General features: G+C 35.9%; 1 protein-coding gene across 4 annotated transcripts in view; it reads left to right on the top strand.

Annotated features, from left to right (window-relative positions):
- Positions 1 to 15836, top strand: part of Slf1 (SMC5-SMC6 complex localization factor 1) — a 72701-nt gene extending 56865 nt beyond the window's left edge. For all 4 annotated transcript variants that reach the window (XM_031359895.1, XM_031359896.1, XM_031359894.1 and 1 more), the window contains exons 16-21: positions 7661 to 7806; positions 8904 to 9067; positions 9725 to 9858; positions 11720 to 11812; positions 12222 to 12404; positions 14892 to 15836. In XM_031359895.1, the coding sequence (XP_031215755.1) occupies positions 7661 to 7806; positions 8904 to 9067; positions 9725 to 9858; positions 11720 to 11812; positions 12222 to 12404; positions 14892 to 15373 (1202 nt within the window). In that variant the 3' untranslated portion in view covers positions 15374 to 15836. The remainder of the gene's footprint in view (positions 1 to 7660; positions 7807 to 8903; positions 9068 to 9724; positions 9859 to 11719; positions 11813 to 12221; positions 12405 to 14891) is intronic.
- The last annotated feature ends 8986 nt before the right edge of the window (positions 15837 to 24822 follow it).

Here is a 24822-nt window from a genome sequence, read left to right as displayed (position 1 = left end):
AAAAAAAAAAAAAAAAAAAAAAAACAGACAGGGATCTTACATGATAAGAAGAATTTTCAATATCCTTAACATGTCTTACTGTTCAAGTAGACAAGCCTCTAAGTTCGAGACCAGCCTGGTCTACAGAGTGAGTTTCAGGACAGCCAGGGCTATATTACAGTCTGATCTTTGTATCAGGTCTTTTTTCCGTATCAATACTTAATGGAACTTTAAAATGGAATTCACTGAGCCAGAATGCTTACCATATAACTTCTTGTATTCTTACATTAATTTGGCTTATCTCATTGATTATAAGTTTTTCTCATTAATTATAAGATTTTGATCATATATGAATTACTTTTGAAATTGTCCTAATACACCTTTTAAAGGACCCTCTTATTTTTGAGTCTATTCTTAACAGTATTATGCATAATTTCTATGTTCTTCCTACTCCCCATCTTTTTTTTTTTTTTTTTTTTTTTTTTTTTTTTTTTTGAGACAGGGTTTCTCTGAGTATCCCTGGTTGTCCTGAAACTCACTCTGTAGACCTAGCTTGCCTCAAACTCAGAAATCCGCCTGCCTCTGCCTCCCAAGTGCTAGGATTAAAGGCGTGCGCCACCACCACCCGGCCATCATTTATTTTTGTTTTGAAGTTTCTTGTGAAGTAAATGGAAGGAAGGATATTATTTAGGCCGTTTGCCAACAGAACTCTTTCAGCAAGCTGGGCTTTGGTGGCGCATGCCTTTAATGCCAGCACTTGGGAGGCAGAGGCAGGCGGATTTCTAAGTTCGAGACCAGCCTGGTCTACAGAGTGAGTTTCAGCACAGCCAGAGCTATACAGAGAAACCCTGTCTTGAAAAACAAACAAACAAACAAAAACAAAAAGAACTCTTTCAGGGGGCACCTCAGGAAATGTTCTTTTTTATTTATTTATTTATTTATTTATTTATTTATTTTTAGAAATTTTCTTTATTTACATTTCAGGTTTTATACCCTTTCCCCATTTCCCTTCCAAAAAACCCACTATCTCATACCTCCTCCTCCTGTATTCCAACCCACCCACTCCCAATTACTTATCCTGGGATTCCCCTACACTGAGGCATAGAGTCTTCACAAGACCAAGGGCTTCTCCTCTCATTGATGTCCCGCAAGGCCATCCTCTGCTACATATGCAGCTGTAGCCAGGATTTCCTCCTTGTGTACTCTTTGGTTGGTGGTTTAGTCCCTGGGAGCTCTGGGGATACTGGTTGGTTCATATTGTTGTTCATCCTAAGGGGCTGCAAACCCCTTCAGCTCCTTGGGTCCTTTCTCTATCTCCTTCATTGAGGACCCTATGCGCAGTCCAGTGAATGGCTGTGAGCATCCACTTCTGTATTTGTCAGGCATTGGCAGGGCCTCCCAGGAGACAGCTATATCAGGCTCCTCTCAGCAAGCACTTGTTGGCATCCACAATAGTGTCTAGGTTTGGTAACTTTATATGGAATGGATCTCCAGGTGGGACAGTCACTGGATGGTCTTTCCTTCAGTTTCTGTTCCAAACTTTGTCTCCTTATCTCCTCCCATGGGTATATTGATCCCCCTTCTAAGAAGGACCGAAGAATCCACATTGTGGTCTTCCTTCTTCTTGAGCTTCATGTGATCTGTGAATTGTATCTTGGGTATTCCAAACTTCTGGGCTAATATTCACTTATCAGTGAGTGCATATCATGTGTGTTCTTTTGTGATTGGGTTACCTCACTCAAGGATGATGTTTTCTAGTTCCATTCATTTGCCTAAGAACTTCATGTATTCATCGCTTTTAACAGCTAAGTAGTACTACATTGTGTAAATGTACCACATTTTCTGTATCCATTCCTCTGTTGAGGCACATCTGGATTCTTTCCAGCTCCTAGCTATTATAAATAAGGCTGCTATGAACATAGTATAGCATGTGCCCTTATTACATGTTGGAGTATCTCTGGGTATATGCCAGTGGTATAGCTGGGTCCTCAGGTTGTACTATGTCCAATTTTCTGAGGAACCGCCAAACTGATTTCCAGAGTGGTTGTAGCACATTCAAATCCCACCAGGTAAATCAATGGAATAGAACTGAAGACCCAGAAATGAACCCACACACCTATGGTCACTTGATCTTTGACAAAGGAGCTAAAACCATCCAGTGGAAAAAGGACAGCATGTAGAAGAATGCAAATGATCTATTCTTATCTCCCTGTACAAAGCTCAAGTCCCAGTGGATCAAGGACCTCCACATAAAACCAGATACACTGAAACTAATAGAAAAGAAAGTGGGGAAGAGCCTGGAGCACATGGGTACAGGGAAAAATTTCCTGAACAGAACACCAATAGCTTATGGTCTAAGATCAAGAATTGACAAATGGGGCCTCATAAAATTGCAAAGGTTCTGTAAGGGAAAAGACACTGTCAATAGGACAAAATGGCAACCAACAGACTGGGAAAAGATCTTTACCAATCCTATACCTGATAGGTATATATCCAAAATATACAAAGAACTCGAGAAGTTAGACTCCAAAGAACCAAATAACCCTATTAAAAAATGGGTACAGAACTAAACAAAGAATTCTCAACTGAGGAATACCGAATGGTTGAGAAGCACCTAAAGAAATGTTCAACATCCTTAGTTATCAGGGAAATGCAAATCAAAACAACCCTGAGATTCCACTTCATACCAGTCAGAATGGCTAAGATCAAAAACTCAGGTGACAGCAGATGCTGGCAAGGATGTGGAGAAACACTCTTCCGTTGCTGGTGGGATTGAAAGCTGGTACAACCACTCAGGAAATGTTCTAATCAGATCTAATTTTAATCTTCCCAGTCTGCAGAATGAGACTTGACATTTCCTGACTGCATAAGCAGATTCAGAACACCTAGCTGTTCCTTTTTCTCTCCTTCATTCTTGTAGCCTTATGTTTCTAACTTCTTAAACTGCCTGAGTGTTGTGGTTCCCCCAAGTCAAGCTTATATTTTCTTACTTACCAAATCAATCTATGGTTTGAACTTCCAGGAAAGTAATTCTGCACATTTTTCCAATGCATCTTGGTTTTTTTTTCTTTTTTTTTTTGAAGAAAAAGTTCTTGAATCTACTGTTAGTCGTGTTAACTTCTTAAAAACAATTCTATAATAGGAATACAGGTTATAATGAGTTTATAGTTTATTTGATATCTTCTACAAAGAAAGGTTTCTTCATACTACTGAAGTTAGAAGATTTTTATCATACTATCTTGTTTTTCTCTTATTGAGTTAGATGATGATTTCTATCATTTTTTAGAATAGCTGTCTTTTGTTGAGTGACTTTTAAACATTGCTTAGTGCAAATTTACTCCTTCCTCAAAATCTTAATCATTCCTTTCCAGTTGTTTCTACTAGATAGGTTGGTGGTTTTTAAAAATCACAATTTTGCCCTAATAAGAAGAATGCCAAAACGTTTGCTAACAATTCCTTGTTTTCATCTATTAAAGAAACCTCCTTAACTTTCATGACCCATGAAAGTTTTAGCAGTAGCATTAAGAACTGTCAGCATTTGTGTTTTCTCCAATGTGTAATACTTGCCTTTAATGAAATTTGAGTTATACTTTATCCAGATGCCTGAAATAATAACTCTTGTATTACTGGAAATCTGTGTGTATGCCACTACTTAAGTGGTCTCTTTATTCATACTCTAATGTCTCTTCACTTCACTTTGCTGTACAAAGTTACTCTGTTCTCTCATGACATATTTAAACCATAGTAGTTGGAACCAGTGTCTGATGACTGATTTGAGCTAAAAATGTAACCTTAATGTCACTATTAGTACTATGGTCACAATCATTAATTTGGTGACAGCCATCTCTGTGCACCAATTTAAAACTCTAAATGAAGTTGAAATTATGTTTGAAGTGAATTTCCTTACTCTTCTCAGTATGCACACCAGCAGTATAGCTCACTCAGCACAGGTACCAGGCTGAGTAACCTGAGTGTCATTCTTGATATCAATGTGGTAAGAGAAATAAAGTTTTACAAAATAATCCATACATACTAATTTCCATGTGTGTGTGTATGAGAGAGAGAGAGAAATTATATAATCCAGATTCTAACTAAGTAAGGAAAATTAAACACACACACATGGAGAATTGATTTCTTAGGTTTCAACTTATGGAATGGATAAACCATTTTCTTAGTTAGGGTTTTATTGCTCTAAAGAGACACCATGTCCATGGCACAATTCTTATAAAGAAAAACATCTAATTGGAGCTTGCTTACAATTAATTTTAGAGATTGAATCTAATATTGTCATGGAAGGAAACATGGCAGCATGTAAGTAGACATGGTGCTAAAGAAGTAGCTGAGAGTTCTACATCTTGATCCACACGCAGCAGGAGAGTGTATGCCACACACTGGATTTAGCATAGGAGACCTCAAAACCTAACCCAACTGTGATACACTTCTCTTTCCTTCTTTCTTTCTTTCTCTCTTTCTTTCTTTCTTTCTTTCTTTCTTTATTTATTTATTTATTTATTTATTTTGGTTTTTTCGAGACAAGGTTTCTCTGTATAGCCCTGGCTGTCCTGGAACTCACTCTGTAGACCAGGCTGGCCTTGAACTCAGAAATCCCCCTGCCTCTGCCTCCCAAGTGCTGGGATTAAAGGCGTGTGCCGCCACTGCCCAGCTGATAGCACTTCTTTCAAGGAGACCACACCTACTCCAACAAGGCTCAGCCTCCTCATAGCATCACTCTGTGGGCCAAGCAATCACATAAGTTTTTGCTCGGGAGAGCTTAGTGTTTAATATTTGTCAAGAGACGGGAATAAAGTGAACAGTTTCATCTTAAGCAGCTTTTCTGTATTCAAAATATAATTGAAGTATTTATCTATCTTGAAGGTTTTAGAACAACAGAATTTTCCATGTATTTTAGTAATGACCTGTTCAAATTTTTATGAAGAATGGTTTTGAACTTTATTGTTTCCCGGTTTCTTTTGTTGCTGTTGCTATTACTTCTCTCTGATTATTCCCACCTGTTTTGTTTGGGTTTGTTTTCTTTTCTACATTTCTTTGAATTATTCTGTAGTTTTTGTATTTTCTAACTCATTAGTAGAGATAGATGATTCGGCCATTGTATTATTTTCATTCTCAGGTAGTGATCCACTTCCCATTCACGTTTAGTATACTTGCTAAGCGTTAAGTTGTTTTCTGAGAATTGAGGCCGTATGTATCTCAGAACTCAGGTGTAATCCTTTCTTCTTTTCATTAGCGCTCGTGGCCATCAGTTCCACATCAGCTATAGTATTGGTTTTTTCACAACGTTTCAGACAGCTATCTAAAATTTGATTTTTATCCTAATTGAAATTCTTGAGAGACTAATATTAACTGGGGATTAGATTTCCCATTTATATAAAATATCTAAATATTCCTTGCTCTTTAGAACTCAGAAATTGTAGTAAGAAAACAACCTTACACAAAATAATAATATATAATGGCCATGTTCCAATAACATTTTGTTTGTATTCCATTTGCTGATCTTTGAGTTAAACGAATTTCATATGGATTTAATGGGATAGAAAACATGTCATTCCAACAATCTCAGGGTCAACAGATGGCCCTGGTTAAATTGGTGGATGCCAAAAACAAACCAAGACAAAATAAAACCCAGGCATGAATATATGCTGGTGACTTAGAGAAAGGAGGTAGCTAGTAGGGCTGGAAGGGAACTAAGCATTACATACATAGGTGAGATTGACAAAGGATGAATTGAATTATTTAAAAATGTGAATTTATATCACAACTTAATTTTTCATATCTCAGGAAACATTTAATAAACCTGTGTGTCCTTTTTAGATATGTCAATATATTTTCCTGATGTTTTGCTTTTATAATGTTTTGTGTTTTTTTAATTTTCCTCTTTTGTTCTTTCTATAATTCAGACTTCTTAAATAATTTTTATATTTACCAATTATTTCAGTCAGAATATTTCTATTTCATTCATCCACTCAACACATTTTTATTTACATTTTAGCAGGAATTCAAGTACACATTTTATTTGATGGAGAAGGGTACAAACAAAAAATGGTACTCATATGTTTCAAACTTTCCAGGAAGTGTTTAGAATGCTGAAATTAGTTTACCATGACGGAGAGTTTTCTCTCAGTCAGGGACTATATCCTTTTCACTATGCTGTATTAGAAGCCTTTAATTTCATGAGGCGCCATGTGTTGATTGTTGCCTTTATTTCCTGAGCAGTACAGTTGTACCCAGAACGTCCTTCCTGTCCCTGTATCATCAAAAGGTTTTTTTCTCTAATGGTTGAAAATTTCAAATCTCTCGCTCATTAAGGTGTATGTTCATTTGGAGTTGATATTTGATGTCTAATTTCATTCTTTTAAATGTATGTATTTAGTTTTCCTAGCACCAGTTTTTGAAGGCATCTGTGTCAAAAACTAGTTGACTGTAGGAGTCTAAGCCTTCTTTCTGGGCATTTTTTTTTTTTTTCAAGACAGGGTTTCTCTGTATAGCCTTGGCTGTCCTGGAACTCACTCTGTAGACCAGGCCGGCCTCAAACTCAGAAATTCACCTGCCTCTGCCTCCCAAGTGCTGGGATTAAAGTTGTGCGCCACCACTGCCTGGCCTCTGGACCTTTTTTTACTCCATTGATCACAACTTTTTTATACCATGTCATGTTATTTAACATTAGCTCTTTTAGTATCCTATTGGTTGATTTCATTCTTTGTCATTCCATTGTGTTATTTATGCTGCTATTTTTTAACTTTTTATAGATTCTTTGTATATTTCACCTCATGCACTCCAATCCCATTCATCTCCCTACCCCTCCATATCTGCCCTCTGCTCTTGCAACCCCCAAAAGAAAGCAAAAAAATAAATAAAAATTAAAAAATAAATCTGGCTGCGGTATGTCACACAGGTTTGCCCAACAGCTTTACTGGCAGATGTTCAATACATTGAATCACTGATGTGATTCAAGGCCTTTGGCTTCTGCTACACTATCAATACTGGATCCTCACCTGAACTTCAAACACTCCAGCAGTTCCTAGATGGGGTAGATATTAGGTTGGTGGTGTTTTGTTCACCCCATCAGCTCTCCTGTTTGTGACAGCTAAGCAAAAGGTAGACTGGCTCTACCACTTCCTGGGCTCAGACCATCTGGTCCAGCTCTTCAGCACTGTTCCTGCTAGGGATGGGGCCTTTTCTCCTGTCTCACACCCTTGGGCCAGCTCTCCCTCACTAGCAAGGGATAGGGTCAATTACCCCATGAGGGGCAACTCTTCTGTGCTGCCCAGGTGAGATACAGGGAGGGGCCTGCTCTTCTGAATGTATGCTGCTGTTTATATAGAAACTTTAGCAGGAAATTAGTATCATTGAATGAATGACATTGGAATCAGCTACCTGATCAAGTGATGCTGTTTATTTTTCAAATGCTGGCATATGTACCATAAAAAAATTTTCTCTTGAAAAACAAGGAGCAGTTTATGTGTATATATAATTTATATATAAGTTTATACTTATAATTTCAAGTGTTTCATATAAAATGTTTATATAAAACCATCTATAGTGGTTTAAAATTATAACAAAAGTTTATTGGCTTAAGAAATGTCACTCAATTGAGCACAATCCACAGTGAAGATATGGGGAAATGTATAAGATATAGCAATAACTATATTTACTTTTTTTATAGACTTTTCTTCAAAAGAACTAGAGATCTTCATTTGTTCCTTTTCATCTTCCTGGCTTCAGATGTTTGTTGCAGAAGCAATCTTTAAAAAGCTGTGCTTACAGGGCCCCACTAGTACGTGCACTGAGCCACTCTCCCTTCAGAAAATAGTAAGCTGTGCCCTACTCAGAGGGTTGTTTCTTTGTTTTGTTTCTTTTTTAGGAAGTTAGTTCATGAGTTCTGTTTTAATTCTTAGTTATTTCTCATAAGTAGACAAAATACAATAAATCTTCCAACACATTAAGGAGCTGGGGTTTTTTGTTTATTTGCTTGGTTTTTTGTTGTTTTTTTTTTTCCTCAAAAATAGATTAGTGGGGCACTGGAGAGATGACTCCATGGTTAAAATTACTTGCTGTTCTTTCAGAGGACCTAATTTCAGTTCCTAGCATGTATGGATCTTCTGACTTAAGGAACACTGGTGTCCACCTACCGCCTAAACAAACACACACTCACACATACACTTTAAATGCATAAATAATAAAAATAAATCTTTTAAGGAATAGATTTAATTATTTGGGGGAATACTATAAAAAAGTAATTTTGACTTTTGCCATAATATATATTTTAAAACTACATCCAAGAATTTCTAGAATTTGATATTTGAACATGGAAACTTGGAAAGATATAACCTACATACATATATGCATATATAAGCTGCATTTGTTCCCACTCTCTTTTGTCTTGGCCATGTTAGATACTAAGTTCTAATGCCCTAGTACTTCTTCAACAAATGCCAAGTCCACTGTTCATTGTGAAACTGCTTTGCAATAGGACTGGTAGGAGAATAGTTTCACTCCTTCTCTCATTTATTCTGGACTTATCTTTCTCTTGAAGAAATCCATTAGCAAAATAGAAGTGACAAAATACCTTTTTACTCTAAGTCTTTTAAGTATAAAATTATGTAAATCATCTAAAGTTGGATATGAAACTTAATCAAAAAAACTTTCCCAAATGAGTATTAAGATTGAAGTGGAAAGTATAATTATTTTCTAAAAGGTATCATCATCTACAAGATATTGACAAAATAATTACATAGATAATTACACAGAACTGGCATCATTAACATTTAGTCATGCTTGGAGAAGATCATATAGCAACCTAGTTGTGAAATCCAGAAAATATAACCAGACTTAATAGCAAAATAATGAAGTAATTCCTTTTGCTGTCTTTGTACTTGTGATAATGATATAATATTACTTTGCAACAGATAGATTCCTATTTGCCACTTTTGGGAAAAATGGATGTACATGGGGCTGGAAAGGTGCAGATGCCAAAAAAACTCTGCCAGAGGCCTTGCCTAGAATCTCAAAGAGCATTACTAATGCTGAATGGTGCAAAACAGAAACAAGCAGAAGGTCGGCCAGAGCTCCTGTAAGTAGTGTTGTTGCTACAGCTGCACTTTGTTTTGGAATATGGTCTTTTCTCTGAACTTCCTGGTACTTTAGTTTATCTTGGGTATTGTCCTCATATGATGATTGAAAAGAAACTCAATTTTGAACTTATAAATATGTAAGATCAGCACTTTTCTTTTACTGTACTACAAAGACCATACTTCCTTCCTCCTAACTGCTTCCTGAAAGAAATGAAACTATTAATCAAGTCTCTTCATAAGAATGTTGTCTGAAATAGAAAGTTCTACTTTTTTATAGATAATATAAATAAGGTTTTAGAGGCATATGAGATGATTCAAAATGAGAGACTTCTTGGAATGGGAAATCTGGAGGCCTGCACTCTAATATAACTTTCAGCTTTATTTCCTCTACAAAATCTGATTTACTTGGTTTCCTCCTTGCCCAACATTCTACACTCATTACCTTTTTACTGAGCAGTTGGAGGTATAGACTAATAAAGTAAAAATTAATGCATCAAAATTTGTTCTTGTGCAGTTGACATCATTTTAAAAATTGGAAAGCAGTATGATTGAATGAGTTCAAAGCAGGATACATTTAAAGGAAGAAAAATACTATCTTATGTATGCTGGCATGACTTACTGAAAAACAAGCTTTTCTTGGTCTTCTTTCTTTTCAGAGAGTTAAATCGTGCTAAATGTTCCTCATCATTGAAAAAATTGAAAAAGAAGTCAGAAGGAGAATTGTCATGTTCCAAGGAGAATTGCCCCTCTTTGGTTACAAAGATGAGTTTTCATAAAACTAATCTGAAAGGTAACCCAAGTATCTGAATTAGCTTATACTAAGAACTTTTCATACTTGTAGTCAGTACTTGGTAATCTCACACTTTTGCCCTAATGAATGTTTAAACTTAAATATTGGACTAAGTCCAGGAAATACTTCAATGGATAATGTAATATTTTCTTGAACTCTTGTGTATACAAAGGAAGTGGTCATTTAGTAGCTGATGTAGTAGAATATTGCTCCTTTCCCACCTTGCCTTCCAGATGCTAAGTGATGTGTGCTGCTCCCTGAGCTCATTCCAGACTTACCCTCCTTACTTTACAATTCCACATCAACCTGTGCTATTTAGAAGCAGTGTCTTCTGATTTGAAAGTATAATTCATTCTTCTTCTCTTTTCAGTCATAGACATTTTGTGAACAAAGAATGAGGAGTAGACTATGTTACATAGCTGTGTTAAGCATATGGGCTCCTTTCTTCTAGGCACTGAGCCGAGACTGAAATGTGTTTGGCTTTTGGTTCTAACTGTACTGCAGCCTAAGTACCTAATGGATAGTATTACAAGAATAGTGCTGTAATAATTTTTTCTCGTGCCACTTTTACATAGATGTCTGTAACCTGAAAATGTTATCTATAAGGGAGCTCTCCTTGGATAAATGAAATGGCTAGATTTATAAGTTATTCTGTTTATAGATTGTATCATATGGATTAACTCATGCTATGGATTAACTCATGAAAACAGTGACAGCAAAGCTTAATTGTTCCATTCTGGGCCCATGTAGCTAAAAATATGAAGACTATTAGGTAAAAATTCAGATATTCACTTCAAAGATCAGTGTCTTTTCTTTGTTTTATTGTTCAGAAGTAAAATGAATATGAATGACTTTAGGCTGAACAGCAGGAGTTGGGAGAGGAAGAAAATTGAGAAATGGAGAAAAACTTTGCATGTACAAGAAATGTTCAGTTGAAGTTGCAAAGACACCTTGTAAAATTGAGTAGTCTGAAAATATGCTATTCAATATTTTGTATAACAGGAACAAATAATGCCCATGATGCATTTTGTTTCCTATGTAGTCACTGATAAGTATTTAGCCATTTTCCTTAATGTCAAATTATGACTTATATTTTATTAATCTTAGTTCAAGGAGCAGTTGGGAATGGATAATATTGACCAGCAGCAACTTACTGCAGACCTCCATCAAAAACTGTGCCATTCTATGTGCTGCTGCTGTTCATCTTTAAATGGCACTTAGGGACTTTTTCCAGCGCACAAGCATGTGTGTGTGTGTGTGTGTGTGTGTGTGTGTGTGTGTGTGGTGTTTATATTAAGATTCTTCCATTTCTCCCTCTGTGTAGCTGTAGCCAAGCCAGACAGCCTATTGAGAAGCAGCAAACCATCTGTTAATGGATTTGAAGTTCTGAATTATACTTGAGTATGTAGAGGCACTCGTGCTTAGCCAGAAACATTCATTTGAATTAAGCTATAAATGCTGTATAAGAAAGAGCTATACATTTTAGCGTCGATTCATGAATAAATTTAAGAGAGGGCAGGTGCACTTTAAAACTTTTATTGATACAAAACCAAATATTTTTGGTGTTCTCTGATCATTTGGGTTTTTCTAGCAGGATTGGAGCTTTAAACCTTGAACTGGAGGAGACAATGCCTGTGTTAAAGCTTTCGTTGTAGAATTCATTGCTGAATCGCTGACAGAACAGAAGCTCTGGATTGCTGGGGTTCTTCCCACCCCACCTCTCTTTTTCTTTTTCTTTTTAATTCAAGAGATGTTTAAACCAGTCTGGCTTGGGTCCAGACCTTCTAGTTCATAGCCTTTGTTATTTTCTTTAGTTGATAACTTGTCTTCTCTGGAATAATCTATTAATTTTTTATGTCAGGAGAAACAGCTCTGCATAGAGTTTGCATAAAAAACCAAGTGGAGAAATTGATTATTCTTCTCTCTTTGCCAGGAACAGACATCAATGTTAAAGGTAAGTTCTCTAAGTCTTTGTGCTCTCATTCAGCATCTTACAGTTTGTTATACAAAATAGTTTTACATCATATTAAGAAAAATCATTTAAGTAAATTTACCAAAAATATTTTAAAAAATAGTTACTTAGCCAAACTGAAATAATTCACTATGTGATGATTTAGAGCTAGTAATACAAAATACTTTAGAAGCAATTTTCTGGTCATATTCCAATGATAATGTTTAAACTTGCTTTTTATTTACTTTCATTTTTAAGTAGAAATATGATTACACTGAGTTCATTTTCACCAATGCTGTTTTTCATATATGAAGCTCCTACAGAACAATTGATGGGACTTGTGGAATATCAGTACTTGCAACCAACAGTACTTCTTTTGCTGTTTTAAAACTTGCCTTGATTTCTAATTTAGACAATGCTGGCTGGACGCCTTTGCATGAAGCCTGTAACTATGGCAACACGGAGTGTGTCCAGGAAATTTTGCAACGTTGTCCAGAGGTAGATCTGCTCACTCAAGTGGACGGGGTGACTCCTTTGCATGATGCACTGTCAAACGGACATGTAGAAATTGGCAAGCTGCTTCTACAGCATGGGGGTGAGTGTATTTGTGTTAAATGGGTTTTGATAAATTATCTAGGTTTTTGATGAATCCCTCCTTGGCAGATAATATTTTATATTTGAAAGTCTGTAAGGAATGATGTTTTTATTTTATATAAAATGTAATGAAAAGATAAAGACAAAAAGTCTCCTAAAATATAACCACCATGTATTAGTTGTTGTAATAATCATTTTATTATATATATATATATAAAATGTTAAAACCTATTAAGATTCATGTGTGAAAATATATTTTTGCAGTTGAAGGTGTTGGTTTTAAATATTCCTTTAACTTTATATATATGGTATCTTAGTGATCTGATAATTTCTTAAAGCTTGTTCATAAGTAGATTCAGTGTTTCTTGTGACTATGGTTTTCCATTCTTTTTTTATTACATATGTGTATGTATGTATAACTGGCTAAGCTAATATCTTTGTAAGACATTTTTTTATAGAGTATGGAAGATAGCCTAAGATATTTTTCATTCATATTTACCATCAACTAAGTTGAAGTTGTAGTTTCAGGTGGTGTTAAGTGTAGTTCAGGGCTTTTGTGAAGAGGATAACTTAAGCTCCATACCTATCTACTGCTTTTTCTGATTCATTTTTATCTGCAGCAACTCCCTTTTTAGTGGCATTTCTGCATCTGAGCTATTACAAAATTTTGCTTCAAAATATTCAAACTAATTTGTGTTTTAAAAATGAAACCCTGATAACTAGCTTGTAATATAAAAAACATAAACATTTGTGTGAATCTATTGGTTTTGTTTGTGTTAATTTTAACTTAGAATTTGATGTGTTTTATGCTGTAAATAACTGATTTCATTCTGCATAAAAACAAAAGGCATATTCTCGATGTGTCTTTTTTTTTTCTTATGAGTATCTAAGAAAGCATGGATGTATGGCATGATGGCTTGAGAGACTTGGTTATTTATAGTCTACTCCTGCCCCCTAAAGGCCTAAGTGTGTCTATTTTACCAACACTCTTTCATAATTGATGTATTTTTAGTTCTTCTGCCTTCTCTTTTAAATAATATTAGTTTTATAAACCTAATGTTTTTTTTCTATTAAGTATTCTGGTTTTTTTCTACTCAAAGATCTAATCTTACATGCAAGCCATTATTCTTTTCTTCATTGAATGATTTAAATGATATAAGAAGTATTGTTTAATGGAATCCAGCTGATTAGCATAGGGTAATATTAGATCAGCTGTGCTGATTTAGCGAACAGAGTCATATGTGGGTTAGTCTCTGACCTCGGAGAGAAAACCCACTTGTCAAGGTGTATTGGCTAAATTACATCTGTGTTGTTTTTGTTGTTGTATGTATTAGGTTGTTTATTTGTTGACTTATCTAGTCAGATTCTGGGTTTGAATCTTTATATGATTTGACATCACTATGGCAGCTTTATAATCTATTCATTTCAAGACTTTCAGTCTTACAAGCAATAATTTCAAGAGTATATATTGCTAAAACTTTGTTCACTTTGGGTACTTGTAATGTTTTCCAAACAGAAATAAGTTAAAATATTTTCCTTTTGTTTTGAGATATTAACAAAATGATAGATAATACAATTTTCATATGGAATTCTTTTTTCCACACAAATTATACATCAGTCATGTAGCCTTTATATGTTTGGTTGTAGTCATCATTAAGAATTTTAGCACTTAATAATCACTTCTTTCTGATGGTACAATATGTTATAATGTATCCTTCCATACTTTCATATTGCTGTTCACATTTTTAGGAGTGACTGCGTAAAGTATTACAAGCGCGATTGACAAGAGTAAAGACACTCCTATACCTTGTTATGGACGGTTGCTTTCTCGCTTCTTGTGTCATCCTCTAATACTCAGAGGATGAATTTAAGTCATGAGCATTTCAGGACTTTGCAAGTACTAACTCTAACTGTAGGCAAGCTTTTTCAGTTTTAGTTTAGTTTTGGTTTTGATTTGATAGGACAAGTATTGAGTTTGATTTAGAAATTTAACTTTGAAGTTTTTATGACTCCCTTGCCTTTGTGGACAGTAAACATTAGAAGGATAAAATGAAAATTGTACTGTATCTGTGCAAGGTCTTTATAGTTTTCATATTGCCAGGTGGTTAGGCAGTAATGAAAAAGAGAAAGGTTTTTTTCTTTTTTCTAAGATTCTGATTAATGCACTTTATTACTTTCTTCTGAGAGTACTGAAATTCTTGTTCTTAATTGACATCAGGGAGGGTTTTAAAAGCTGTTTTCACTTATCATATAGACTATGTTATAGCAGAATTCATTAGTCAGTTGACTAGAATTTTCAGTTTGTAAACACACCTTTATTGGTCTGTATGGGCAGTTACAATGTATGTAGGCAGCTAATCAGTAGCAAGTGTGATGATAAACAGTCCTGGAAGACTTTTATTTTTCTGGGGTGGGGGAAGAAAGCAGCAGTTAGCCTGGCAAAATAAAAGTGTTTTACTATTAACATTTTACATTTTCTTTTTCACAGGCCCAGAACTTTTACAGCAGAGGAACTCTAAAGGGGAGTTGCCCTTGGATTATGTGCTGTCCCCTAAGGACAAGGAAGAGCTATTTGCCATTACAAATATAGACGATACAGTGGACAACTTTCATGCTAAGACACAGAAACATTTTTATCACCAACAACTTGAATTTGGTTCATTTTTACTTAGTAGGATGTTGATTAATTTTTGTTCAATATTTGATTTATCCTCAGAATTCATCCTAGCTTTCAAAGGGTTAGGTCATCTTAATGAGGTGCTTATGGCATGCAACAGTGACACAGAACCCAGCAATGCACATACTGACTGGTTACTGGATGTTTATGCTAGGAATATAAAGACATTAAAGAAGCTCCCAAGTGTTCTTAAAGAACTGCCTGAGAATCTAAACGTATGTCCTGGAGTGCATACTGAGGCCTTATTGGTGACACTGAAAATGATGTGTCAGTCAGTCACAGAGGTGTCATGATGCCAGAAAGTATGAATCAGATTTCCAAACATGCTACATACTTTGTCACTTAGTATATCCACAGTTTATGGAGAAATACTAATTTCGGTTATTCACTGAGAGCAAATTTTCATAGCACTTAAAAAACATCTACAGATCTAAAATATGGGCTCAGGATTTAACTCAGAAAGATACAATAATAGAATGAAGTAGTTTTGTTCGGTATAAAATGTTTTCACTAATTTTTAAAAAATTTGTTCTTCAAATATTTATTTATATTATATATGTAGAAAAATAATTTAAATATTTTTTTCAAATCAAAATGTCCTTTCCTCTGAGTGCTATAGTTCTGAAAATCATGGCAAGGATATTCATTCAAATGTTCATTTATATACTTGTAAAAGTTGCTTCTTCTTTATAGGCCAATATGTAAGATGCATTTGCTTTTTTGTGTTTCTAAAATAAACCTTTCTAGGACTTTCAATTATGTTTCATAGTCTTTAGTTTTTATAAACACACCCACACACACCCTTTCTCTGAAAAAAAAAACATACTATAATTTGCTCACTTTGAGTATATATATTTAAATGCCTATTTATGTACACTGAAAATTTTTTTAATTGGATATTTTATTTGTTTACATTTCAAATGTTATGCCCTTTCCTGGTTTCCCCTCTGCAAAGCCCTATCCCAAACCCCTTTACCCTGCTGTGAGGGTGCTCCCCCACCCACCTACCCACTCCTGCCTCACCACTCTAGCATTCCTCTACACTGGGGCATCAAGCCTTCACAGGACTAAGGGCCTCCCCTCCCATTGATGCCAGATAAGGTGCCTTCAGTGCCTTCAGTCCTTCCCCTAACTCCTCCATTGGGGTCCCTGTGCTCAGTCAGATGGTTGGCTACAAGCATCCACATCTATATTAGTCAGGATCTGGCAGAGCCTCTCACGAGACAGCTGTATCAGGATCCTGTCAGCAAGTACTTCTTGGCACCAGGATTGGTATCTGGGTTTGGTGTCTGCATGTGGGCTGGATCCCCAGGTGGGGCAGTCTCTGGTTGGCCTTTCCTTCAGTCTCTGCTCCACTCTTTGTCCTTTTATTTCCTTTAGACAGGAGCAATTCTGGATTAAAATCTTGGAGATGCGTGGGTGGCCCCATCCCTCAACCAGGAAGCCATACCTATCCTCTGGATATGGTCTCAACAGGTTCTCCCTCCCCTTTGTGGAGTATTTCAGCTAATGTCATCCATTTGGGGTCTTGGGAGGCTCTTGCTTTCCTGGCATCTGGGACTTTCTGGTTGCTACCCCCAGTTCTCCATCCCCCATTGCTACACATCTCTGTTTAAATTTCCTGACCCTCTGCTCATCTCCTCCATCCCCTCCCATCCCTGATTCTGCCCCTCTTTTTCCTCCTGTCCCTTCTCTCTTCCTCCCAAATCCCTCCCACCCTCTACTTTCCTTGATTATATTGTTCCCCCTTCTAAGTAGGACGGAAGCATCCACTCTTTGGTCTCCCTGTCTCTTGAGCTTCATATGGTCCATGAGTTGTATCATGGGTATTCTACTCTGCCTAATATCTGCTTATCAGTGAGTACATGCCACATGTGTTGTTTTGTGCCTGGGTTACCTCACTCAGGATGATATTTTCTAGATCCTTCCATTTGCTTGTGAATTTCGTGAAGTCATTGTTTTTAATAGCTGAGTAGTACTCTATTGTATCCATATTTTCTGTATCCATTCTTCTCTTGAGGGACACCCGGGTTGTTTCCAGCTTCTGGCTATTATAAATATGGCTGCTATGAAACATAGTGGAGCATGTGTCCTTTTTAAATGCTAAATGAACTACACAGTTTAACAGTTCAGGTCTGTTATGTGTTGTATTTAGCAGAGCATGAATGAAGCAGGTTTCTGGTCCCTTAATTAATCTATCAGTGGAAACATTTTGCTGCATACTAAGTTTTACTATTATAATTAAAATTTACAAGAAAATTGGCAGTAGAATAGTACGTCTGAGGCATTTGAAATTTTAAAATTCAAATGTGCAGAATGAATTTTTAGGGTACAATTATGGGTTTTTTAATATAAACTAATTTTGATATAAACTAATTTTTTATATAAACTAGTAATTTGTAACTTAAAAGACAGAATGTGAATATTAACCAGTTACAAAATTGTAGTTCCTTTACTGAGAAGTAATTTACATTGTGCTACACATTGGGAAAAACGACAACTTAAATGTTTTATAGTATAATTACTGATCCAACAGCAATCTGTTAAAGAGGCATACTTCAGCTTTGTTTCACAAATGGATCTTTCAAGAAGATAAGAGATGTTCAGTATCTTGTTACTGGATTTATTGTAATCCAAATAGAATATTACATACTGCCTAAATTTCTGCACTCTAATAAAACTTGAGATTCTTCTATAAAATTTTACATATAGTGTAAGAAATAGCATAAAAACATGTTTTGGTTTTGTACTTAATCTGCCAAAGTATCAGAAAACATGATTATTAGTCACTTGGGGAGGCTGAGTTGGGGGAAGGACTGAGTTTGTAGCCTGGATGACCCTGCCAAGAGAAAGAAAAAGGGCAAAGAGGGAGGAGGGGAGAGCAAAGAAAGCAACAAGGAATGGCCACTGATCTCACTAGCCTGAGCACAGCCTTTGACTCAGCAGTGGTGAGATTTGGCCAGTTTGTTTTAACCAAATTACGACTTTTTTCTCTGTGTTTGTTTTCTTATAAATCAAATGGACATATATATTTATCAAGCAATATTTATCATGCCATGTCCTGAAACACGAGATGCCTCAAAGATGTCTTCCTGTAAAACACTTTTTTTCACAAGCACAGGTCACTGTGTTCCATGCTCAGTGACTAGCATATGGTGCATTTTAACCTACAGTGAAGCACTTCTGCATTCCAGTATTTGTTCTTTTGTTTCCTGTATTTATATTTTAGAAAACATAGTGTTGCCTTAAACCTGTCTTAAAGGTCAAAAAGGAAGAAGTTGTAAACACTTAAAGTCCTGAGTATTAGCTTTAAGTTGGAGATTTTTTCCCCCCAGGAGTTCTTTTATTATTAAGAATTGTTTTTGCTATCCTGGGTTTTTTGTTTTTCCAGATGAAAGTGAGAATTGCTCTTTCCATGGCTTTGAAGAATTGTGTTGAAATTTTGATGAGTATTGCATTGAATCTGTAGATTGCTTTTGATATAATAGCCATTTTTACTATGTTAATCCTACCAATCCAATGAGCATGGAAGTTCTCTCCATTTTTCCGAGGTCATCTTTGATTTCTTTCTTGAGAGACTTGAAGTTCTTGTCATACAGATATTTGACTTGTTTGGTTAGAGTTACTCCAAGATATTTTATATTATTTGTGACTATTGTGAAGGGTAGTGTTTCCCTATTTTCTTTCTCAGCCCATTTATCATTTTCATAAAGGAATGCTACTGATTTGTTTGAGTTAATTTTATATTGAGCCACTTTGCTGAAGTTGTTTATCAGCTGTAGAAGTTCTCTGGTTGAATTTGTTGAATCGCTTATGAATACTATCATATCATCTGCAAATAGTGATATCTTGACTTCATCCTTCCCAGTATCCCCTTGATCTTCTTTTGTTGTCTTATTGCTCTAGTTAGAACTTCGACTACTGTATTGAATAGATATGGAGAGAGTAGGCATCCTTGTCTTATCCCTGATTTTAGGGAGATTGCTTCAAGTACCTCTCCATTTAATTTGGTATTGGCTGTTGGTTTGCTATATATTGCTTTTATGTTTAGGTATGGGCCTTGAATTCTGGGTCTCTCTAATACTTTTAACATGAAGTGGTGTTCTATTTTGTCAAATGCTATTCCAGCATCTAGTGAGATGATCATGTAATAGATTTTTTTCAAGTTTGCAGCTGCAAACAATGCTGAGTTATGCCCTTCTTCCCTGTAGATACCATAGCTCCATGGGATTGTTGAAGAAAAAAGAAAACGAGAGCCCATCCACAGTATCAGTAAAGATCAGAGAGAACTTACTGAGTTGTTTGATTTGGCTTTCCTCAATGTGGTTTATTGCAGTTGTTAGAAGAAACTTTATTGAAGTTTTTGAGTTCTCAATTTTAGATCCAGTACACAGAATAAGGTATTCTGTGTATGTTTTCTGTAGTTTAATACAAATGACCAGACAAAATTGGTTCTTCCTGTGTAAAACAATGGCACATATTGTTTTGAATTCAACATTTTTTGAAAAACTAACAAGTGGTATACTTGCCAAGAGCTGACTACAACAAATGATAAAAAGCTTACTATATGAGAAGGTAGATTAGACTTAAGCACATTCTGATGTGTTTTCTTAGATGCTGTGGGAAGAAAATGAGTTTTGTATGTTTCTGGAATTTTTAATAATTGTACCTTTTTAAATTGAAATACAGTTTGATAGTATAGTCATTTAATAAGCACTACTGTGGCAATTTATTTTAGAATAAATAGGCAATAGATGGGCTTTTGAAGTCTTGGTGCTCATTCTTAGACAAATATAAATACATTAATGCTAGAATACTTTCATAAATACTATAAATATGTGAGCTTTGCTTGATAGGGCCATAGGAAAATGAATACCTTTACATGAAAATAAATTACTAATGGGTCCTAGAGCATTGGGCCGATGGTGAACTAGGAAGAGCTGCCGTTGCTGCTCCTTAGTTGGTAGGAAGGAGTCTTCATTGCTTACTACCTCCAACATTTGTTAGGCAGCTTCCTCACCAATTGCGTCTCATACTGAGATGGACCCTAAAAAACTCAGAATGATAATTGTTTTTGCATCAAATGTGGGTTGAGTTAGAAAGGTCAGTTGCAGCCTTATTGGGAAGTGCCAGTTTGTGTGAGAACTAGACATGGAATGGTTAGCTATTACATGCAGATCAGATTATGTTATCAGAAAATCCAACTTGTATGTTAAAATTAATTGCAGAAGTGAGATATATTTTGTTACTTCTCTGATACAGGGTTAGGAATTATCAGGTGCTAAATTACTTAGAAAAAATTAAGTTGGTTCTGTCAGTGCACTGGATATCCTACTGAAGGGAGACTTAGAGGAGAGTTTCATAAGACTTTTTAATATCAATAATCATTAAAGATTACTCTTACAGTAAATTCTGATCTTACAGAACATATAGAGTTATGTGTTTAACTCCTGATTCTGGTTTGAGAATACAACCAACATAAATATATCACTTTTGTTTATTAAGATGTAAAGTTATATAAATTGTTAGGGAAAAAATTTGGTGAAATTGTTTGAATAAAAGCTTAGAGATTTACAAATATAAGTGGTTAACTTTCTTCAGATTATGGTCTGTTTGGGAGGTTTTATATTATAAGCGTGTTTATGATTGCATATATTTGAAATCATTGTAGCTTCTTTTAGAGCAGTTTTATATAATTTTGATTACAAATGAATTTATATCAGCCTGTTTTTAAAGGCTTGACTGAATGTAACCCTTAGTCCTAAGTATGAGTGATTTTTTTTTTAAATGATAGCTTTGCTTTTGAAGATATAACTATATTTACATCTCTTTAAGATAAATACTGTGAACTCTTTCTGGGTTTTGAAAGTGTTGGCTTATTAATAAAAAGCAAAGTATTATCAGAGTGATTATTGATCAGTTATTCAGTAATCATAATAAAAGGTGTATGTTATTTATATATAACATGAAACATTGGGATATATTGCCCTTAACAAGTGTAGGCTCAAGGAAGGCCCATTTTTTTAAGCATCTGTACTTACTTCTGTCCAATTATAAATAAAATATTTTCTCCTTTGAAATATTTTTTCCTTGATAAATCTGACCACCTTTCTCCAAATATTATCAGATTGCAAGTGAACACTTGCAAGTAGTAATTAATTGATACAAAATGCATTAGTACTTTGAACTCTAAGATCTAATTCTATCAAAAATAGAAATTCAAAACATATTTAGCACTTCCTGACCAGCTTTGAATTTACACCAATCATCCTATCTTGGTAGATGAAAATGGCCAATGTTTCTCATTCTTTTGTTCTCAGTCATTTTGGGGCGAGAGAATCATCAATCTTAAAGTGGTAAAAGAACTTAGTTTGCTCTCAAGTAACTTCACAACATCAATGTCAGGTCATGAGTGGTTTATATCTGGATGCATGGTGAACTTATAATGGGTTTTTAGTTTTCATGGGGGGGTATATCTATGTTGGGTATCTGTCTTTCCCTTAAAAATGAGCTTTTCTGGTTTGCATTGTTTATCTTTTACAGTAGTCATAAAATTAGTGGTTATAGAATTTGGTAAAATTAAGATATACATTTTAGCCAGGCAATGGTGGCACGCGTCTTTACTCCCAGCACATGGGAGGCAGAGGGTAGCCTGGTCTACAGAGTTCCAGGATAGCCAGGGCTGCACAGAGAAATGATACACATTTTTTAATTCTTAATTTAAAAACTTAAACACAAAGTGGAAAATTTCCTGACTAAAGAGATAAAGAAAAGAAAACTTTCTAAATGTTGTTGAATATACTGATTGAAGTTACTGACTACTCAAATAAGACAGAAGATGTGTATGTAGACTCATCTTTTATCATGGATAAGCTATGTCCTTGGCATTTTTTGAGCTGTTTTAATAAGCTAAGCCAAGGGAGGGTGTAAAAGTAACCTATTTACCAGACATAATTGTCATCCAGGAGGCTTAATGCTAAATAAGCTCACCCTTTATAGTTTTTTGCTTTGTTTTGTTTTGTTTTTTTCTGAACTCTGGCTGGCTGGTTCAACTCAGCCATTCTGGCTCAAACTCTTCTCCATGCTGATTCAATCTGGCATCTCTCAGCTTCACACTGATTTGCTCTGCTTGGCCTCAAACTCAATCTGGCAATTTGTTGTAATCTTCTAGCTCCTTCTGATTCTCTGGCTTGTTCAATCTCCACCTGCAACCTGTCTCTCTAAAACTGTCCCAATAAGATTGTCTTTGCCTCTACAAACTGAACTGCTGCCAACTCAACTGCCAGGAACTCGCTCCTCTGCACTACTTCTCAGCTAACTTCTGAGTACTGGAACTAGGAATGTACCAACACACCAGGACCTAAGCTTTTCTGTATCTGGATCCTGCTCTGTACCAGGCTAGCCTTGAACTCAGAGATCTACTTGCTTCTGTCTCCTAGGAATAAAGGCCTCTCTATATTCCAGTCAGAGTAGGCATGTTGACATATTAAAATTCCTCTTCAAGAGGGGTCTAGATGATGTTTTTGTAGAGGGTTCTTGTGGTTGAAATTCAATAAAAATACGTGAAGAATAAAAATGCCAGTTAAAAATGATAGTATTAAAAGCAGTCTGTTCTATACACAGGCTGGACCTAGGGCTCCCTGCACATATGTAGCAGATGTACAGCTTGGTCTTCATATGGGTCCTGACAAACTGGAGCAGGGGCTATTGTAAAAGCTGTTGCCTATACATGGGATATGTCCTTCCAGCTGGGCTGCCTTGTCTGGCCTCAGTGGGAGGGGATACACCTAGTCTGTTAGAGAATTGACGTGCCAGGATGGGGGCAGTTATCTTTATTACTGATAAAGAGGAGAAGGTGATGGGGATGAGGGGAAGGATTGTGGGAGGGCTTTACTAGGAGGGGGACAGTGAGCAAAAGTAAAGTGACTAATTTAAAAAGCAAACAACAACAAAAAGTAATCTGTTCTCACTAGTAGTATGTCCTTTCTTCAAGGTTAGATAAATCTAATTGTCCCAACTGCAAAAGGCATTATTATGGAAATGTAGTAGTGAAACATATAATTAAAACAATTAAAGTTTTTGGTTAAAATTTTGAATTGTTGGGACTGAAAAGATGGCTCAGCAGTTAAGAGCATTGACTGACTGTTCTTCCAGGAGTCCTGAGTTCAATTCCCAGCAACCACGTGGTGGCTCACAACCATCTGTAATGGGGTCTGATGCCCTCTTCTGGTATGACAGAAGAGAGTGACAGTATACTCATATACATTAAATAAAGAAATCTTTTTTTAAAAAAAAAAATGTTGAATTGTCTCATTTTCTCATCACTTCAGTTCTTAAAAATTCATGCTGTGATGTCATTGGGAGAAGTGATGTTAAAGGAAGGGGTATGTCAAAAAACATTTACCAAAAGTTCTTTAAGTGCTTTTTTGTTTTCCTTGACCATTTTAATTCTGTGATTTTTTTCTTATGTGTGTGACATTATTTCATTTACCTATTTTTTTGTAAAATGTATTTTACAGTACCAGTAGCCCACTTATTTTAAAGCAGTGCTCCTAATTGAGTCCTTTTTGTTTTACGTTTATTTACTTTGTATGTTTTGGGGGTGAGTTGGGGGGAGGGGGACACGAAAGCCATGGATGTTAAATGCCTATCCATGGGAATCCTTTCAATGTTTGGGTCCTGGGAACTGAACTCAGGTCATCAGGTTTGGTAGGGGTGTCTCTTTATCCACTGAGCATGAATCTGGCCCATGAATCTGTCTTGATATGGTTTTAAAGTAGGCTAATTTTAAACTTGCATGTCTTCCATTTAATATATATGCATAATGTTCAGCTTTAAATTTTGCCATTTTTCTGCAAAATAGTAAGGTTTGATTGGTATCATCTGATGCAGGTCTCAAGTAGCTCAGTTGCCCTGTGTATTTCTTTGAGAGTGAGCCTGACAACTCAGCTCATTGTTACTTTTTTTTTCTTTTTTATTAGATATTTTCTTTATTTACATGTCATGATTTCTCCTTTCCCAGTTTCCCCCCCCAAAAAAAAAACAATAACAACAACAACAACAAAACAACAAGAACAAACCCCTGTTCCCTCCGCCTTCCCCCTGCTTGCCACCCCACCCTCTCCCACTTATTGGCCCTGGCATTCCCCTACACTGGGGCACAGAATCTTCACAAGGTCAAAGGCCTCTCCTCCCACTGATGATCGACTTTGCAACCCTCTACTATACACATGCTGCCAGAATAATCAGTCCCACCATGTATAGTCCTTGGTTAGTGGTTGAGACCCTGGGAGCTCTGAGGGTACTAGTTAGTTCATATTGTTTGTCCTAAGGGGCTGCAAACCCTTCAGCTCCTTTGGTCTTTTCTCTAACTCCTTCATTGGGACCCTGTACTCAGTTCAATGGATGGCTGTGAGCCTCTACATCTGTATTAGTCAGGTTCTGTCAGAGCCTCTCAGGAGATAGCTATATCAGGCTGGGACATTGATACTTTCAGCCTTAGACTAGATCCTCACTAAAATTCAGTTGAAGATTGCTCATTACTCTTTAGTGGTAGCCTTAACTTGACTATTTAGCAAAGAAAAGAGGAAGCTGTGAGACTAAATGATATTTGTTTATTATTGGTTGAAAGAAGGGAAAAAAAACCTATAACTTATTTACAATCAGAAGACAGATATACAAAGCTCAAGTCCAAGTGGATCAGGGACCTCCACATCAAAGCAGATACATTAAAACTAATAGA

This window comes from Mastomys coucha, unplaced genomic scaffold (assembly GCF_008632895.1).
Source record: "Mastomys coucha isolate ucsf_1 unplaced genomic scaffold, UCSF_Mcou_1 pScaffold8, whole genome shotgun sequence".
In the NCBI taxonomy this organism is placed as follows: Eukaryota; Metazoa; Chordata; class Mammalia; order Rodentia; family Muridae; genus Mastomys; species Mastomys coucha.
This window is presented reverse-complemented; position numbering and strand designations above follow the sequence as displayed.